Below are 20,197 nucleotides of genomic sequence, written 5' to 3' on the forward strand. Positions count from 1 at the left end.
AGTCTGTTTCCTGTACACAGCTCTCTGGTTCAGTGGTTTAATTTGCTGTACCCTTGGGTTTTCTTTCTAACGCTGTTCAGTCTTTATCCATTAGTGAAACTAAACATACTCCAGTTTAATTACTGTTACTGATGGAGGATATAGTATTTTAGTTTATATGTTTTTAGTGGTTCCCTCTTCAAAGAAAATATTTTACTGCTGATCTCCTGTCCTCTTCTGTGTATGTTACCCTGCAGGTCTGTATTTGATCTCTTTGTACAGCACGTATCCCTGTGCACACAGAACTGTTAATATCTGCTGTATGTTTCTGCATTAACATCCCTTTAGAACACGTTCCTAACTGGTGTTTCTGCTCCAGTGTCTCATTATGGAAGGTGACTGGTATTGACTTAGGTGAAGCTGGTAAACTTGGTGTAAAGGGTTAATCTGAGTTCAGTACACCAGGGTGTCTCTGTTATACTGTATCTGAGTGACATGGAACAGCTGAGAGGAATTCACCTGTTCTGGACTGCCTGAGTTTGACTGAAGAAGGAAGAGTTAATCTGAAGAGTGAAAGTCTGAACAGTGGACTCTGCAGGCTTCTTCTAAAGGGGACCAGCAGGAAATCTGGGAGCCTGGAGGGGTTCCCTCTGCCAGAATTAATTACAGGACTCTCAGATGTGCACATTTTAAGGTGACATGCTTACTGTGAGCTGTGATTTGAGGTTCATGGTTTGGTGGCACCACACCTGTCTGGTTACAAAGGAAGCTGAAGCAGATGCCTATAGCCTCTCACTCAGGGGGTATTTATCTGGTAATGAGAGGCTCTTCCCAGGACTATAATGTAGTACGTAGGCTGCATATTTGACACAAACTAATTTAATTAAAATAAAAAATATGAAAACCTGTCCCAATTTTTCAGTGTACACAACAAATTTCCAGGGTCATATGGCGTTCCACCAGGCGGCGCTCCATACCATAGTTTGAGAAGCTTGGGTCTATAGCATTGTCTTGTGTGTATTCAGAGCGTAGACCTGGAGAATGATATCTTGTTCTCTGTATACATGTATATGGCTGAAATGACAAACTTCAACTTGAATATTATTCCATTAATCACAGCAGAGTGAGTGTGTCTGTGTTTCCAGGCTGATACTCTTCTGTGGAATAAGTCAGTGTTTGACACTGTGTCCTGTTCTACACAGAACAAGTGTGAAATATCAGTGGAAGATGTTGTCATGTCTGCTTCAGGGCTGCGGTTTCCACTCTTGTCCAGCAGAGGGTGCCTTCTCTCATCACTCAAACATGCTCTGTGTATTTATAAATTCATGTAGGTAGCTGTGTCAGTCTTTCTAGGCATCAGGATTCCAAAAATGAAAGTTGATAATCTCTTCACTTGACTGACAGACAGATAAGCAAATTACCCCCTCCCCATGAACATGTATAAGCCCCGCCCCCATCTCTCAGTGGTCAGAGCTCACTGATTGACAGCTGGTGTCTCCTATCAGAGAGTCAGACAGCTGAGCGTGAGCAGTCAGTATGAGCGCCTCTGTTTTTCTCGTCTTTCTCTCCTGGTCTTCACATTTTGAAAGTGTGAAAGCTTTCTTATATTTCAGTAAGGTTTTGCTTTTGCCGCTTTTTTTTCTGTAAAAAACAAGGGTTATGCAGTCTTTGAATACAGTGTTTTTTTTTTTATTCTACATCAGGAAAATGGTCTTACATGAACTAGCTGCTGAACTGGGCTTTGCAATACACTGTTTTAAGACAGGTTTTTGAAAGCGAGTGGTCGGGCTGTAGTCTTTCTTGCAGTCCAGTCAGTACTGTGTTAATTAATGCTGTTTGAAAAGTTTAGTCACTGTGAAAAAGGGAAATCTCCCATCTGCCCTACGCCTGCGGTCCCTGCTATTCACAGGGCAGGGTAGTGATGTCTCTGCGCTGGTAGGCCGGCTCGCACAACCTGCAATGTCGGCCGTATGCGTTACAATATCTAGAACTAGGCAGTTCAGGGGAGTAGACTGCCTGAGTTCTGTGAGAAATCAGGGTGCATTCTTGCCCTTTCTGGAACATGATCTCACTCCCTTCTAACAGTCTTTCAAGGAGGCTGGAGAATGTTTGTCTCATGTGGAGCGTTGCACAGGTTGTGGAGCGTTGCACAGGTTGTGCAGCAGGTAAGTGTCCACTATCACAGATCACGTCACAGCAGGACTTCATTCTGCATCAGGACTCTCCTGAGGCCCAACAAGTCCTCCAGCTGGAAGAGGCTCCAGCTCTTGGCATTCTCTGCCACTATCTGGGGAGCAATCTGGTGATGGGCTTGAATCTAGATACCGTGCTCTGCCTTGGTCAACATGTCTCCTCATTCTCTGACCATTTCCTAGGATCACTGTATATGAAACAGGACCTGAGCAAGTCTCTATGGCAGCTGGTACCCACTTCAATCCCAAACTCAAGTTTTGCATGAAAACTGCATCTCCTGGTGAAAAACATCTCAGCTTGGCTGTTTTGTTATGATCACCTTTTTGTTTCATTTGTTTCCTTTTGATTTTAGACTTTAGGCCTGGCTTGTGCCAATCCACTACCTTAGTCTTCTAGACATTTCTGCAGGCGATAATCCTGTCCTCACCTGAGGAGTGATGTGGTAACTGAACAAGAACCCTGAAACTCGTGTCTCAATGCCATCCCCTTGCTTTTTTCTCATCCGCCCCTTGAAAGTCTGAACGGTGCATTCTGCCAACCCATAAGAAGATGGATGGAAGGGTGCCGATGTTACATGGCGGATTCAGGAATTTTGCTTTTTGTTTAATTAATTTGGTCAACTTAGAACTTGTGAAATGTGTACCATTGTCTGACACCAACATCTGAGGTAATCCATGGGTGCTGAAGCTTCGTCTCAGCATTTCAATCATTGCCTGTGTGGTGGAAGTCTTCATGGAGTAGACGTCCATCCACTTTGAATGGGCACAGTCACAAGAAACATTTGTCCAAGGAATGGCCCCTCCGTAGTCTATGTGAATCCGAGACCATGGCTTGTTCAGGCTATTCCCAATGGTGTGTTTGCTGGTGATTCCCTATTTTCTGACATTCAATGCACCTATTAACATCCCTCTGTATATCCTGATCCATATGCGGCCACCGTAAGACCAGGCCAAGCCTTTCATATTGGACATCCCTGGATGTAACTGATGCAACATTTTCAGAAGAATGGACTGTCCCTGCGGAGGGATGACTGCTCTGGCCCCCTAAAGGATGTATCCATCATGCACACTCAGAGACAGCCCGCATGAGTAGTATGGCATGAGTTGGGGATCTGTCACAGAAGGCCATCCATGCAAGATGTACTCATGTACTTGCAACAGTGCGACATGCTTTGCTGTCCACTTCTTGATTTGTGATTACATGCATCATCCATCAGTTCCAGCATGAGAACTTGGCCTTTCAACTCTTCGTCCTCGACTGTCTCTGGAACTGGAAGTCTACTGAGTGCATCTGCATTGCTGTGGTGTTTGCCTGGTTAGTAGGCAATTCAGTACTCAAAAGCCCGGAGTAAAACTGGCGATCTTTGAATCCTTGAGATCAGGTTTTTTTTCACTGAAGAAATTAGAGGCTTATAGTCAGCCTCTTGACCATAGAGGTTTATGAGGAACCTTTGTATTAAAAAAATAACTGCCAGTCCATTATCCAATGGAGAGCATCTTTTCTCAGAAGATGTCCATGTTCTGTACATAAATCCAAGTGTTTTTTTCTTTCCCATCTTTCATCTTGTGGGACAGCACTGCGGCAACACCATATGGTGCAACATCATATGATAAAATCAACTGTCTGCACAGAACTGAGCCAACGCACTTGCTGACTGGAGAAGCCTTTTCCTGTCTTCAGCTCCATGTCCACTCTGCATCCTTTCTGAGCTGCTCATGCAGTGGTGCCAGCAGCATAATTAAGTAAACCCAGGTAAGCCTTGAGCACCGTAATGTTTGTTGATGGGGGCCTCCACAATAGCTTTAACTTTAACTTTTGTTTCTGAAGGATGTAACCCCTTTTGCATCTACTCTGTGTCCTAAGTAGTGTGCTTTCTTTTCCAGCAGTGGGCATTTACTTCTTTTTACATGCAAGCTGCCTTCCTGCCGCCCACTGAGCACTTCATCCAGATTTTTTGAATGCTCTTCCTTTGGTGCGCCCTGCAACAAGCCTTCCATCTTTCTTTGGAATATTGCAGGTGCTGATGATACCCCAAAAAGCAGAGGGTTGTAGGTGAACATTCCCTTGTGCGTGTGTATTGTCTAATTGAGCCATCTGGCTGCAGAATAGGCACTATGGGTGTTTTCCTGTACAGCGGTAACGCTCTTTATTCGGGGATGCAGCTCGGCTCTCACGCTTCTTTTGGAACACTACAGGCCAGTTAATCCATCCCCTTATACTGTTGCAGGCCGTAGTGGTAGCTTTCACATGTAAATCTGGCACATTGTTTCCATGACCTGTGTGATCTTTAGTGCATTGGCAAACATAAGATCTGTCTCTGACAACAGCCTCCTTTGGATCTTGTTAGCCCAGCAGCGTAATACAGAGCTGGACCCTATGCGGAGCGTTTAGTTCAGATTATCCGATGAGGGGGGACTCTAATCCCGAGTGTGGAAAAGCGAGACGAGAGGGTTCAAGTAGTGGAGAGCTGAGGCATGATTTGAAAAATGAGGCAATTAGTGAGGGCGCGTGCGGAATGGGGTTATAACAGATCTGGTCATTTATTCCACATCCCAGCCTATCTCTGAGTGCTTGCGAGAGCATACTACCGTAGTTGCAATCCTGCGCTAATTTATGGAGCTCTGCTACATCCTCAGCTACAGTTTCGGTTTGCTTCCTTGTGCGAGAATCGAATCTTTGAACAATCTCAATCGGTCTGGGGTTAAAGTGATCTACGTGACTAGATCTTCATATGATCTGTTTCCTGGCTTATCGAGACTTAATACATTTCTCAAGATGTGTGCCTGATGAGAACCCACCTTTTCTTAGCACTGTTTTCTATTCCATTGGCAATAAAGAAATGCTCCAATATTTCACAGTACTCCTCCGTGTTTGAGCATTTTGATCAAATGCAGCAAGTGCACCTCTTGTCCGAGCCATTCCTCAAGTTTCATCCCCCTTCTTCAAGCTGAAGCTGCCCTACCAGATTCTGCAGTGCACCGTTTGCAGTCTGGTCCGGTGAATCAGTAGGTAAAAGCAGCAGATCTTGCCTGAAATGCCTAGAGCCACGCATTGACTTCAATCCTCATCGCCAAAATAGGTTGCATGTTTGCATAAATGCAAAGAATGACACGGAGGCTGGTGTGGACCAATGAACTCTGTGAATTGAAGTAACATCAGTGGGCACTGCACAACACACTACAGCTCACAATTCTTTTTCTGGCAATATGACATCTGGATAAACCCTGCAGCCTAGAAAAATAAGTAGAGTCACCTGGCAGACATTTAAATGTATTTTGCAATATTTAATTTATATATTCTGATATCAATTTACTACAACTTGCATGTGTAATACTTAGTGAAACAATGACAGAATGTCTTTTCTCTGGAAGGGAAGAGAAGTAATGAGTCATTTACTTGTTATTCTCTTTTGGTGTGTGTGTGAGGAGGGTCATTTTAATTTAATTTTCGGTAATCTTTTGTGATGTTTGCTGTTTTATTCCCCAGCTGCTGTGACTCTGGACCCTGATACAGCTCACTGCCAGCTCAAACTGTCTGAGGATGGGAAAAGAGTGAGACTGGGAGAGGAGGAGAAGGATCTCTCTGACAATCCTCACAGATTTGATTCCAGGTTCTGTGTTGTGAGCAGGGAGGCCTTCACCTCAGGGAGACACTACTGGGAGGTGGAGGTGAATGACCTGTGGAGAATAGGAGTGACCAGAGAGTCTGCAGAGAGGAAAGGATGGTTCAGCCTCTCTTCCCAGCAGGGTTACTGTTGTCTGTTCTCTTACCAGTCTGATTTCTGTGCTCTCACTGACCCTGAGACCCATCTCCCCCTCAGTCTGCGGCCCAGGAAGCTGGGGGTGTGTGTGGATATTGAGGAGAGGAAGGTCTCCTTTTACACAGTGGAGTCCAGAGCTCATGTCTACACTTTCACTGACATGGTCTTCACTCAGGGGGAGAAGATCTATCCTGTCTTCTGGACTGAGGATCTTTATAAAGATCTCGTGCTGCTGCCTGCTGTCAGTGTGGAGATTAAACCCGTCACTGACTCATGAACACAGGCTGACTCTCTCCCAGCTCTCGGTCTCACTGCTAATATTCATTAAGTGTTTAATTTGTGTTGAGTTGCACGTAGCACCCCCCACAGCTAGTGAGAAAATGAAATATCATAGTAATTTAAAAAGTTGGTGTGTTGTAAAAGTTTTAAACAGGGGAAAATAACATGTTCGAGAGAGGGAGATATACCTCGTTAGCAGCCTGCTGTACTCCTGACTTGTAAATATCTCTGGAAACCCTCCCATGTTTTATTTCTGACTTTTGTGAAAATTAAACTTTTAAGAAAGCATTCTCGTGTGAGTCTCTCCTGTGTGCCAGTGACTGCACACAATCAGCTGTGAAGCTGCCAGAACTGGGGGGGACCCGCTGACATCACCACAGCCAGGAGGAATAGGGACTGTGACGCAGACAGGAAGTGGCTCAGGGTGTTTATGGGAGTTGTAGTTCGTTACCAGCGCTGCATCTATGAGCAGCTACAGCCAGTCTATTACCCGGCTCCCCTTAAGACGGGGATATATTACCATATTCAGTATTTTGTATTTTATGTTCTTATAATAATAAACTTTATTTTATATAGTGCCTTTAAAGGTGACTTCTCAAAGCACTTTGCAGAATGACAACAGCAACAACAACAATAAAAAATATACAATAAAAATACACAAGATAACCAAGATGAGAATACACAGAGGAGACAGTAGATGGTGGTACTAAATATAGAAGAAGCAGAGGGGTAAAGAATGAGACCAGTTCATTAAAGGCTCTTCTAGAGAAGAAGGTTTTGAGTCTGGATTTGAAGGAGTTTAGAGAAGGTGACTCTCTAATATCCTTGGGAAGGGAGTTCCAGAGCTTGGGGGCGTAACAGGAGAAGGCCCTGTCACCCACAGAGTGTAGACGGCCTTGTGAGACAGTAAGGAGACCAGAATTAGAAGAGCGAAGGTTGTGAGGTGGGGTGTAGGTTGATGCTGAAGTAAGAGACAAGATGTAAAAAGGGTTAATAACTTAAGTCAGTTCTGCCTGAAAATTAGACTTCTAAGCAACAGGGGTTTATGGCAGGAAAGGGGGTTAACTGATAAGGATTCCAGATGCGAGCAAGGAACCCCCTGGGGGCTTAATCTTAAACTGACCATTTGGCCAGGGTCTCTTAACTGGCCAAATACCATGACCCCCCCTTACCATAACACCGAATGACGTCCGAAGCAGCAAGGAAGGACTATATAACCTAAAAGTTTGTACCGGCACATCGAACAATACTTCGGTTTTGTTGTTTCTTGCGGGTAACAAGACTTCGGCTTTATTGTTCCTTGCATGCAATAAACTCATCTGTTTTACTTCATCTCGGGATCCAGAACCTTATTCTTTCTGTTACAACAATGCTAATTCAGACAAGTACTGAGGTGCCAGTTTGTTCAAAGAAGCTTTAGATACCCCAGCGAGTAAAGCATTAGCATCAATTTGGGAGAAAACAAATGTGTTGATCAGCTTTTCAGCCACAGTTAGTGATAGCATAGGGTGTAGTCTAGCTATGTTTTTGAGGTGAATGAAAGATGTTTTGACAATATGCTGCACATGTTGGTGGAATGTTATGCTTGAATTAAATATCACCCCAAGGTTTTACAATTTAAACTGAAGCTCAAGTACAGAACCATCCACAGATAGGATTACAGGACTGGCTTACGAAGTTGATGAGGGTTGCTAATAAGCATGACTTCAGTCTTGTCACATTTTAGATTAAGGAAATTTTGAGTCATCCAAGTTTATGTCAGAGATGCAAATAGATAGAATAGAGACAATCACATCAGTGTCAGGTTTGGCATGAATGTATATTTGAGTATCATCAGATGTTAGTTGAGACCATGTGATCTTAAAAGCTGACCAAGTGGAAACATGCAAATGCTGAAAAGTAGGGGACCCAGTATCGAACCCAGTGGAACACCAGACTTAACAAAACCAATTTCAGACCTATATCCACCAAGAGAGACAAAGTGACAGTGATCAGTGAGGTAAGACTTGAACCATTTGAGAGCAGTGTCAGAAACTCCAAACACAGTCTCAAGACGAGAAAGTAAGATGTCATGGTCAACAGTGTCAAAAGCAGCACTAAGATCAAGAAGGATGAGGACAGAAAGAGAACCAGAATTAGAAGCTATTAGAAGATCGTTAGTGACTTTGACCAGGGCAGTTTCTGTGCTGTGAAGTTGACAGAAGCCAGATTGGAGGGGCTGGAAAAGGTTATTTACAATGAGGTGGTTATGTAATTGAAATATGACACCACATTCTAGAGTTTTTGCAAGAAAGGGTAAGTTGGAGATGGGGTGACAATTGTTTAGGTTGTCCGGGGCCATGTTAGGCTTTTTTGGCACAGGGGTGATGGCTGCAGTTTTGAGGATCGTTGGTACTCATGGATTCATTGAGGACATCCGGACAGAGAGAAGAGAAACAGGATTGAAATAGTGGTGGGAACGGGATCTAATATACAGGAGGTGGGTTTCATGTGTGAAACTAGTTTACTGAGGGATGCAGAGTAGAGAAGAGAGAAGTTGAAGAGAAGGGAACCTGAAAAGTATGAGAAGCAGGGAGGAGGTGTGGAAATAATATGTGTTGTGGAGAGAATGTGTTGCCGGATGTTGTTGATCATGGAGCTAAAGAAATCTAAAAATTGTTGCAGAGTTGCAGTGAGGAAGTTAGGGTTTAGCATTCTGTTAAAGGTGGAGAAAAGGTGTCTGGGGTTGTTATGGTAATTTTCAATGATGTGAGAGAACTAGTTGGATCTAGCAGACTCTGTCGTATTCTTATATTCAGACAAGTAATCTCTCCAAGCCTGATAATGTACGTTTAGGGCAGAAAGACACCACCTACTCTCACATTTCGCATTTGAAAAAATAACATATTTATACTTGTTTGAGTTCAATTTTGTGTGTAATTCACATTAGTTCAACTAATGGGTGTACTTTAGTGTCTTCCTGTTTCCCTGGGGTATAAAAATGATGAAACACACACAGAAAAACCTTTTGTCCTCCATCAGCATGGGGAAGGTAAAGAACTAACAACAGAGATGAGGCAAACCACTGTTGATCTTCACAAAGCTAATAATGGGTACAAAAAATAAGTAAAACCTTAAAATTTCCAATATCCACCATCAGAGCAATAATGTAGCAATCCAGCCCCAGCGGAACAGTGGGTAATTGGCAGGAAGAGGAGCCGCCATCTTGACACAGACAGAAGGAGGGTGAGGGAGGCCAAGAATAATCCTCAGGTCTCAGGTAAAGAAACAGACGGACTGGTGGCATTGTGGGTCATTTTGTGTTTTATACTCCTTTCTCTTCATTTTTATCAAGAGGTGCCAATAATCCCGGAGTCCACTGTACGTTAACAAATTCAGTGAAGTAAAATCCACAGCTATCCATATTGTACTACTGTTTTCATAATTCAAATCCAAAATGCAATTATCAGTTCCCTAATAACTATATACAAACACAAATAATTCTATATATTGTAATTTAAAACTGTATTATTGCTGTAGAGCATTGTAACATCTAGAGTTGTGGTAGTGATGTGGTAAAAATATCATGACTCAGCAGTGTAATCTTGGCATTTGATGAAACTGTCACTAGTACAGTTAGAAGAGAGAAAATAAGCACTGATGGGTTAGTGGGACAGTTTTACACAGCAGTGCACTCCTGCATCAGACTATCCAAATAAATAAAACAGTGAGATCGCAGGAGTCAGTGACACTGCAGTGTCTGCTGGGGAATACTGTACCTACTGACTGCACACACAGTCCAGGTTTACAGCCTGTTCAAAAAGCGGACAGCATGAGAGGAGAAATTTCACCACAGCGCATCTGTATTATTTATTCTTTTAACAGAAGAATTCAGGGAAAAAAATCTGTCGCAGTTTTCTGTCTTCAGACAATTGAATTTTAGCTGCTTATTTTGGCATCTCTGACCTTCAGCTCATTCATCTCATCTCACTTTCTGTTTCCTACAACTAGTCCCTCAACCCTGTCTGTGGCAGCTTCATTCATCCTGTCTTTCAGTCTTTCTCTCTTTTAGATCACTGGTGTGCAGCATCACACTGTACTTTCCCAGTTACACACACCCCTGCTGAAGAATCACATATCTATATAGACTCTATGGAGAGTGTCCCTGTCTGCTCACTGCACTCTCACTGCTGTCTCACTGCTGTCTCTGGAAAAGAGCTCAGACACAGCTCTGAGTGTCCCTGTCCTGCTCGCTGTACTGTCTCTGGAAAAGGGCTTAGACCACAGCTCTGAGTGTCTCTGTCCTGCTCGCTGTACTGTCTCTGGAAAAGGGCTTAGACCACAGCTCTGAGTGTCCCTGTCCTGCTCGCTGCACTGTCTCAGAAAAGAGCTCAGACCACAGCTCTGATGTCCCTGTCCTGCTCACTGTACTGTCTCTGGAAAAGAGCTCAGACCACAGCTCTGAGTGTCCCTGTCCTGCTCACTGTACTGTCTCTGGAAAAGAGCTCAGACCACAGCTCTGAGTGTCCCTGTCCTGCTCGCTGCACTGTCTCAGAAAAGAGCTCAGACCACAGCTCTGATGTCCCTGTCCTGCTCACTGTACTGTCTCTGGAAAAGAGCTCAGACCACAGCTCTGAGTGTCCCTGTCCTGCTCACTGTACTGTCTCTGGAAAAGAGCTCAGACCACAGCTCTGAGTGTCCCTGTCCTGCTCGCTGTACTGTCTCTGGAAAAGAGCTCAGAACACAGCTCTGAGTGTCCCTGTCCTGCTCACTGTACTGTCTCTGGAACTGCACTTGCAAATTAAACACAACGTTAATTATACTAAATTAATCAATAACTCTCTGGGCAAAATAAATAAAACACCAGTGACAGAAATACAACGGTAGACAAGATTCAAGCTCTGCCTGTTCCCACCTGCTCTCCTGTCCTTGTTCAGAGCTCAGACACAGACTCAGCTCAGTGGGAATGTTGCTCTGCAGGCTGGGTGAGTCTGTGCTGAAAGAACAGGTCTGTGCTGGTAAAGTGAAAGAAGGAAGAGAACTGTGTCCCTGTAGTAGTGAACAGCAGTTACTGTGAATAAGATGGAGGATTAAACAGGAGAAAAGACCACCTTACAGCACCTAATAATAATTACAGATCAGCTCTGAGACAACACAGTCACTGATCAAAGAGTTGATCTATATGCTGAAGAAGATTCAATGTACAAGTCTGAAGCTGCTGTGTGCTGGAGTGACAATGCGATCAGGTTGGTTACAGAAGTGAGTAAGTGATCAGTCAGGTCAGGACTGAAGCTGCTGTGTGCTGGAGTGACAGTGAGATCAGTCAGGTACAGCAGTGTGTGAGTGATCAGTCAGGTCAGGACTGAAGCTGCTGTGTGCTGGAGTGACAGTGAGATCAGTCAGGTACAGCAGTGTGTGAGTGAACAGTCAGGTCAGGACTGAAGCTGCTGTGTGCTGGAGTGACAGTGAGATCAGTCAGGTACAGCAGTGTGTGAGTGAACAGTCAGGTCAGGACTGAAGCTGCTGTGTGCTGGAGTGACAGTGAGATCAGTCAGGTACAGCAGTGTGTGAGTGAACAGTCAGGTCAGGACTGAAGCAGAGACACTCCTTACTGTTGTACTACAGCTGGATCATTCACTATAAGTGTCTGTTTCAGTGAAGGCTTACTATTCAAAATGTTACAATTGCAATTTAATTAAAAGGGCTGCCAGTTAGAACATGTCTTTATCTAAGATATGAAATCTGACCAGAGTGTTTATTTTAGAGATAAATATTGTCCTATCAGAGTTGATTTTTAAATGTAATCCAAGATCAGGTGTTTTTTGTTTAATTATTTGAAATACTAAATTTGAAATATCTGACTTTTTTCTCTTTCCTACTGTAGATAATATCTGACTGAAGTTTTTTTTCTGTAATTGATTAGACCCATTCCAGTTTCTGTATTTCTGAGATGAAGTGTGACCAAACATTAATTGTTATTAACAGATTATTTCTTACAAGTCAGAGAAAAAATCCTGAATTCTGACTAATCTGAATTCTGAATTCTGAGATGAATTCTGATTAATCAGATTGTTTCTTTATATCAGAGATTATGACAGAGTCTTTCATTATTTCAGGCATGCTGTCTGACTAATCTCAGTGTTTTCTGTATTTCAGGTATGAAGTCTGACAGTTCAGAGTGGCTCTCTGTGACTCTGTTGCTTCTCCTCCAGTCCTCTGCTTCAGTATCAGGTACAGTGAGGAGAGACCCTCATTTCATTAGCCATGTTTTTATATTACTGTAACAGAGGTTGTGTTCTGTGCCTAGGTCAAGCAGACAATATGAAGGCAGGTTTTTATTCATCTTACAATTGTTAGAATCACCCAGGATGAGACAGGGGAGTCTGGAGCTATTTTTTGAAAATGCCTTTTCTCACTCCTTAGACAATTTCACTAACCATGTCTCAGTGAGGCTCCTGTGTGCCCAGTGGAATTCCTCATGGGCATGGAGCTGGTCAAGGGTGTTCCTTAGGGATCAGACATGTCTTCCCATTTACCCCTTCAGTCTCTGCCACACTCATTCCCTTCGTCCTCATGTCCTTCTTGTTTCCTTCTTTAAACCCCTTTGTTCATGATAATGTCCAGGATTGTCTTCAAGTTTAGCTCCAGTTGTTCATGTGATCGTTGAGCCACAATACTCTCCCATGTGTCTCAAATATCCACACTGTCCCCTTCAAGCTCTCAGCTCACACAGATGACAGTCCACAGGTAATAATAATTGCTTACACTTATATAGCGCTTTTCTGGACAATCCACTCAAAGTGCTTTACAGGTAATGGGGACTCCCCTCCACTACCACCAATGTGCAGCCCCACCTGGATGATGCGACGGCAGCCATAGTGTGCCAGAACACTCCCCACACACCAGCTCAGTGGGTAGGAGAGCAGAGTGATGAAGCTAATTCAGGGATGAGAATTATTAGGAGGCCATGACTGGTAAAGGCCAATGGAAAATTTGGCCAGGACAGCAGGGTGACACCCCTACTCTTTTCAAGAGATGCCCTGGGATTTCTAATGACCACAGAGAGTCAGAACCTCGGTTTGTGTCTCATCTGAAGGACAGCAGTGTCCCCGTTGCTATACTGGGACATTAGGACCCACACAGTCCGCATGGTGAGCACCCCCTGCAGACCCCACTATCACCTCTTCCAGCAGCAACCTTAGTTTTTCCCAGGAGGTCTCCCATCCAGATACTGACCAGGCTCACACCTGCTGAGCTTCAGTGGGTTGCCAGTTGTGAGTTGCAGGGTGATATGGCTGCTGGCATTGTGAGATAAATCCTCACAATAACTAACAGCATAAACAGTCTTTATGACTTTTAAGGAGTCACAGGGAGAACAAACTTATTCAGTCTCCTAAGTGCTGCAGACATACAGTGAGACCTAAACATACACGTACCCCAAACACAGATGGTATGATTTACACATCACTGATCAATTAGCACAGAGTGTCTGTCTGAATAAACATTCCTGTTCAGTGTTACCAGAGTCATTCAGTTTTTAACCCCACATTATGGTAAAATGTGTCTGAAACCTGTTAAAATGAGAGTAAAACCACAGCTTATTTTCTGGATTATTTCTTTCCTAAGAGACAGGCCTCAATGTGTCAGATTCAACCAGCAGGCCAGCACAATGACATTGATCTCCACTGGCTCTGCTCAAGGCTCAGCCATTTCTCCTGGTCTTCTCACATTGTAGACAGGTGACAGGAGGAGCCCAGACCAGACGTGTATATTTACAGACTCTGGTGACACAGTGATTGTGGACACGTCTATGTCAGAGGCTAAACTCCAGTCTGCAGCTGATAGCTTAGGCCTGTGGTGCCGAGATAATTTCCTTCACCTGATATGAATAAAATAAAAGATATGGTCAACAGCAGTACAGGAACACTTCACAGTCTTAACACCATAATCATCAATAGCAGTACAAGAACACTCACTGCAAACCATTTACAGTTGTTTTATATAATCGGTCCTTACATTCAGCATCCTGGTTTGGGTCTCTTAGCATCTCCAACCAGAACAGGTTGTGTCTCTCAGTAGTAGAATAGTGAGCTCTAGCAGCATTGTCTTAAATACCTGTATTATTGTATAACACACAGCATCTTGTAGAATTTTATATTGTGTTTTATTGTAGTTTTTGTATTTGTATGTGTGTATTTCTGGTCACTGTATTTAAAGACAATGATATTGTCCTGGGTCCTATCACCCCCTCTGTATGTCCTTTTCCCACCTGGATCAGGACATGTCCCTGCCTGTGAAGACTAAGCCAGTCTGTCCAGCTTTATACCTGTGTCCATTAGACAGCTGAAGTCTAAGGGTTTCACTCTGTCTCTTCTTCACCATGAAAAAGGAGATGCTTGGATTCAGGGACATATCTCATCACCTTCTTCCTCTTATTCACCAGCGTCTTTATAATTAATTCACCTCTTTTATAAGCCTATTGGGTAATGTCAATATTTATATAATATATAACACACTAGACTGTTGACTTTTTTAATTTTGTATGATTTGGTTGTACGATCCATGTATGAAGGGTTTTAATGTACCCAGCACCACAGGTGAAGTTCCATCTAAGTCTAACCCTCCTCTCAAATGAAGAAGAGCTGCACAAACACTGTCATAAAGCCCCTTTGCTGTGCAGGAATGGTAATTAGTCAGGCAATTCTCATGTCAGGGAAGAACCCCCTGCCCCAGGGACAGGATAGAGGAACATTTAAGAAAAAAACACTTCAGAAGCACCAGGTCCATGGGGAAAGGCCCAGCTTTAAAAACTCAGCTAACAGAAAGATGTATTTATTTATGTATCCATATGTATTTAAAAAGGATACAGTGAGAAGCTCCTTAGATGACCCAGCTATGAGGTATCATGACATGCTACTTAAATTATTTTAAGAAAATACAATTGTTTGCTACAGTTCCCTCTCAAAGACTCAAATGGCAGCTCTTGTGGTGTATTAAAATACTGCAGACAGATGTCATTTCACATCCCCCTGCCTCCGGACTGGCTGAGAAAGCAAACAGCAGGCGCTGTCTAGGCAGTCACGTGACTTGAAAAATAAGACTCTGTATCTCGGGAACGAAAGCAGCTCAGAAGCTACTTTCAACAGCACAACCTAGCACAAAGAGAGCACTAACAGTTGAGGCTGGTTTGCTTCTCCTGCCCTGCTGTAGGGGGGCTGAGTGATGTCACACTCATGAAAAAAGAAGGCGCTGTATCTTGAGAATGAAAGGCTGCTGCTTCAACACCACAAACAAACGCAGCACTAATGAATGTGGTTTCATCGTTTGTGTTGTTTGTTGGGAGGGGGGCAACTTCACAGAGCTTAAGGATTGAAATATACCATAACATGTACTGTACTGTTTAATATGATAATTATACTTATTTTCACTCACAGCTAACAATATTAATGTTATTAACCTGACCACTTAATACATTTTGACTGACAAGAATTCAGTATTCATATCTGACCCCCACAACCTCCATACACTATGGAGTACACTTTATATACACTTTTAAACAAAGACAAACACTTAAACCTTTACCAATGAAACAATAACATCCCTAAATATTAACTTACTGACATTCCTTAAAGGAACTAACTCAGGCTGGTATGTTTGCTTAAAAATGAGACAGTACAATAGGAGTGTTTCCAATCAATCCAAGTGGGTTAAACCAAAACATCACTAAATCCTCACCAGTGACATTCCTGGGGTCAGTGTGGGGCTGATCCTGAGACAGTGCTGGACCAGCTCACACTGTGAGCAGCTGTGTAGAGGGGGAGGCTCATGCAGACTGTGTGCTCTTTCTCTTCCAGAGGTGTTACAGGTTGTTGGTCCACCTGCTCCTGTAGTTGTGTCCCCTGGTGAAGACGCTGTCCTGCCCTGTTACCTCTCAACCAGAGAGAGTGCAGAGGACCTGGAGATCAGGTGGTTTAGAGGAGATTATACAGCCCCTGTGTGTTTGTACCAGAACAGCAGGTATAACTCTGACAGACAGGACCCAGCCTACAAGGGAAGGGTGGAGCTTTTCTCCAAGGAGCTCTCCAGGGGCAACGTGTCTTTAACACTGAGAAACATCACCCGCTCTGATCATGGACAGTACAGATGTATGGTGCTGTCTGATTTCTGGGAAGATGACACTGTTATTGACCTGTCTGTTAGAGGTGAGTGTTTAAAATGTAACTAATCGTTTCCAACAAAATAATTATTGTGATGCATAATAGCAATTCTATAAAACATTTGTATGATAATGTGGGTGTATTGAATATCACTGATTGATACTACATGTAATCGTAATAATAACCTTCACTGAGGAGCACTTCAAACACAGACTGATAAAGTTGACATTAATAAGAAACCTGTCTGACTCTGATCCCCAGCAGAGACAAATCACATGACAAACATCTCAGACCTTAGTGAGACTTTCTAACAGTAATTGTGGAAGTTTTAAGTGAAAAACCAAAACCTTCTCTTGAATTGTGTTCACTCTGAAACTCGGATCAGAACAATTTTCATGTTTTCCCAAAAATAATAAATTCACCTTTACTTGTTGAGCCCCTGTCACGCTCGTAAGCCCCTCCTCTTAAGGAGGCTCCAGCCCTTCCTAGTTTAGTGTTGATCTCCTGCACCTGCCTCCGGTTCCTGCCCCCCCTGCTGTACAAGCCAGGCGTTCCTGCCAGTCTGGGCTCAGCTGTGGAAGATGGACACCCGGAAGTCCAGGAGCGACTCAGCGGCACAGGCTTCATCACGGTGTCCTGATCTTCTGGGTCCGGGATGAGGGAGCGTCTGGCCCCGTGACCCCCTTTTATTCCCCCGACCCTCCGCCAGATCCCGCTCCGGCTTGTAACTCTGTTCGTCTGTCAGGATGGATCACCCGGTCTTGGACTATTGTTACACCCATGGAAGTACTAATGTACTTAGAAATATAAAAAATGTCAATATAGTGCCCATAATATTTGCAATTTTAGTTTTTCAAAGAAATGTTTATTTGTTAAAAGAAAACTCATGGCGACAGCTGGGCTCATACCTCCAACCTGAGCCTTGTGAGTCAGTCACTTAAGCCATCACACCACAGACGAAGTCATGTGCTAAACAGTGAAACAGAAGTACACATACTGTATCAATAGAGAGTCTTATACTACTGTTTGTGTTACAGTACATGAATATAGTTACACCGTTATTAATTTCTTTACATACGCGATTCCATATTACCTATTAATCAAATTCTAAAAGTATACTTTTGTTTACTCTGATAACGAGCATATTTGCAGAAAAGGTTAAAACATTATCATTTTTCACAAAGTATATAAACTTAATGTGTAAGCTGGGGTCTGTGGAAAGACATATTCCTAATGCAAGAAATTGTATAGGGCTAATAAAGTGATCTTATCAGTTCATTAAGCTGAAACCCTCTTTTAATGTCAAAAGTTCTTGATAGAACGTTGTTGCTATTTATTGAAATAACCGTCTCATTGCAAATAACCTATTTGAACCATAATGGCTTCAGACACTTACACAGCACAGAAACGGCCCTGTTTGATGGAAAATCTTTTTTGTAAAGGAATATCAGATATATTTAACATTAATATATTTTTGTTGATAGTGTTGAACTGAGGATCTTCACTCTGAGCTTCAGTGTTGCTCTTGAGTGCTGTTCACTCTCTCAGGAAGCTGGGCTGGGCTCTTGTCAGTAACATATGGTACCAATTTCACTCCACACTTTCCTGTTAATTGTGTGCTTGGAGGTTTTGTACTGTGTGGTAAAAGGTAGATTCATCTGTTTAGAAACCAAAGTTTTCTAGAGCAGTTGGGTATGAGAGTTGATTTTCAGAGCGAGTCATTTGATAAAGTGGAAGACACAATAATCTACAACTTCAATTATGTAACAGGGAGTCCTGGTGATTGACAGACTGGCAGGCTAATCAGAGAGCAGAAGACACATGAGTGACAGATGTATTCAGCCAGTTCAGAGCAGAATGATTGGCTGGTCACAGTTCAGTGGGAGGAGCTTTCAATCGCTTTCAGGAAGATCCCTCAAACCCCACTCGAACCTGCATCAGGGGAGAATCAGTGGAAGGGCTGAACTGCAAGTTAAGATTTCAAAAAAGGACAACAGCAACTATGTTTCTTAAGGAAGCTTAAACAATTTAAGGTTGACAATTTATTAAAATGTTTTACCAGTCTTTTCTTTGTCCTGATCTGCTGGTTTGTGAATTTGAAGCTGAGGAGAAAGATCGAAGTGAAGAGTACTGTCAAGCTGTGTCAGAAAGTCTTCACACCTACCCCACATCTATCGATTTAAGTCCTGCTTAAAGCAAATTCCACCCTAGAGGACCCCTCACACCCTGATTTTAATGAATCCCGAATACTCCCCTCACAGAGCAGATACACTTTTTCACCTCTGAAGATAAACAGGTTTACAGTTCTAATTTCTGACAATACAGTGTATATTTGTATTGTGTACAGCATTTGTGTGTTTTTCTTTATATTCTCTGCTACTATAAAACAAACTGCCCTTTTTGGGATAATAAATACTTTCTCTGTGTCTAGGAAAAGCAGTTTAGATGTTGGATCTTGAACATCAGAGAAACCCTGAGAAGGAGACAAAACATGATTTATAGCGGTGTTCTAGTTTCTAGTAAAGACTGAAAACTTGTGGTTTTGTAGATGATATGATAGGAACATAACACTGGAGAGAAAGCAAATAAAATTCAGAAAGAGAACATGGCACATGGCATTTAAATCCTTAAGTGCAGGCAGTAAAAATACGAGCTGTAGTTTCAGTACGGGAAGTGCTGAGAGTATATCTGTCAGACACCAGTCCTGTATCTCTTCATTCTCAGAGAAAGAGAAGAACACACCACGTCTCTGTGTGGTGTCTGCTGTAGACATGCGTTCCTGCATGTCCTCACAGTCCTCACACTGCCTGAAGGACTGTCCTCTCGCAGAAACACGCGTGTGCCTTGACAGCTCAGGCCTCTGACTGGTGCAGACTGGGTGTGTGGTCACTCTGACATCCTGATCTGGAACCTGTGAGCGTGTGTTCACATGCTGCAGAGTGATGGGAGAGAATCAGGTGAACTGATGGAGGGTTAATGAACTGAGAGAGGTGACAGACAAGGAGCAGGGCGAAGAAGAGCTGGGAGACAAAGCTGATATGAGCTCTGTTATATTTTCATATATTTGGATAGAAACTTCAGGGTGCTAGATTAGCTGATAAGAGATCATTTGATTTGTATTAATTCATAGTATTCTTATTTATCAAAATGTTTTGCATTGTTGTTAAATTTATATGTGCCAAATTATGAGACTGTTACAATTAGGGATGATGAAAATGGAGAATAACAGAAATGATTGAGCATGTTAGTCAAGAAGTAAATTAATAATCTTACCTCTTTACAATCCTAATTGAGCTTTGTCAAGAATATATCTGAGCGGTTGGTATAGTTAGAGGCCCATGAGCTCTTTGTCCTCTGGTACAACATTGGTGAGTAGTAATTCAGGCAAACTTGGTTAAACAAATATTTATTAACACAGACTAAACACACAATGTTAACATACAACACACAAGTTACACAATGTACAAATTTCTAAGGGAGGTGTTTCAGAGGCCCATATCCTAAACATTCAGAGAAAAACAGACGGCTACCATGTATTTAACACCTCCAAAGGCCAAAAGAAGAGAAAGCTGCCTTCTGAACTAAAAACACAACATGTGGTTAAATCTCTCTGCAGACCCAGCTGCTGCAGAATGAAAGGGAACATATCTCCCTCTTCACACTAACACTAACACTAGCCAGGAGAGGCCTCTTTTAACCAAAGGATTTACACAGGAAATCAGAGCTCCATAAAAACCTCAGGATAGCAAGCTCTCTTAATAGGATTCAAATACTGAACTCCAGCCTGTTCTTTCCTGGTGATCTTCTGTCTTGCTGTGCTCCTGCCCCCTCTTGTCTTCCTCTCTTCTGC

At 42.9% G+C, this 20,197-nt stretch overlaps 2 protein-coding genes across 5 annotated transcripts in view; both read left to right on the plus strand.

Moving 5' to 3' along the window:
• Positions 1–17,623, plus strand: part of LOC148659666 (butyrophilin subfamily 2 member A1-like) — a 38,126-nt gene extending 20,503 nt beyond the window's left edge. The window contains exons 3-5 of the mRNA XM_088637553.1: positions 12,347–12,421; positions 16,045–16,392; positions 16,896–17,623. Of these exons, the coding sequence (XP_088493679.1) occupies positions 12,347–12,421; positions 16,045–16,392; positions 16,896–16,987 (515 nt within the window). The 3' untranslated portion in view covers positions 16,988–17,623. The remainder of the gene's footprint in view (positions 1–12,346; positions 12,422–16,044; positions 16,393–16,895) is intronic.
• The window catches only part of LOC148659660 (butyrophilin subfamily 1 member A1-like), a 179,114-nt gene that overhangs the window by 123,463 nt on the left and 35,454 nt on the right, over positions 1–20,197 (plus strand). For 3 of the 4 annotated variants that reach the window (XM_088637481.1, XM_088637473.1, XM_088637480.1), the window contains one exon: positions 5,659–6,499. The exons of the other annotated variant lie outside the window; for it this stretch is intronic. In XM_088637481.1, the coding sequence (XP_088493607.1) occupies positions 5,659–6,209 (551 nt within the window). In that variant the 3' untranslated portion in view covers positions 6,210–6,499. Of the gene's footprint in view, positions 1–5,658; positions 6,500–20,197 lie in introns of those variants that run through there. 4 annotated transcript variants of the gene reach the window in all.

This window comes from Lepisosteus platostomus, chromosome 6 (assembly GCF_059453375.1).
Source record: "Lepisosteus platostomus isolate fLepPlt1 chromosome 6, fLepPlt1.hap1, whole genome shotgun sequence".
NCBI lineage: Eukaryota > Metazoa > Chordata > Actinopteri > Semionotiformes > Lepisosteidae > Lepisosteus > Lepisosteus platostomus.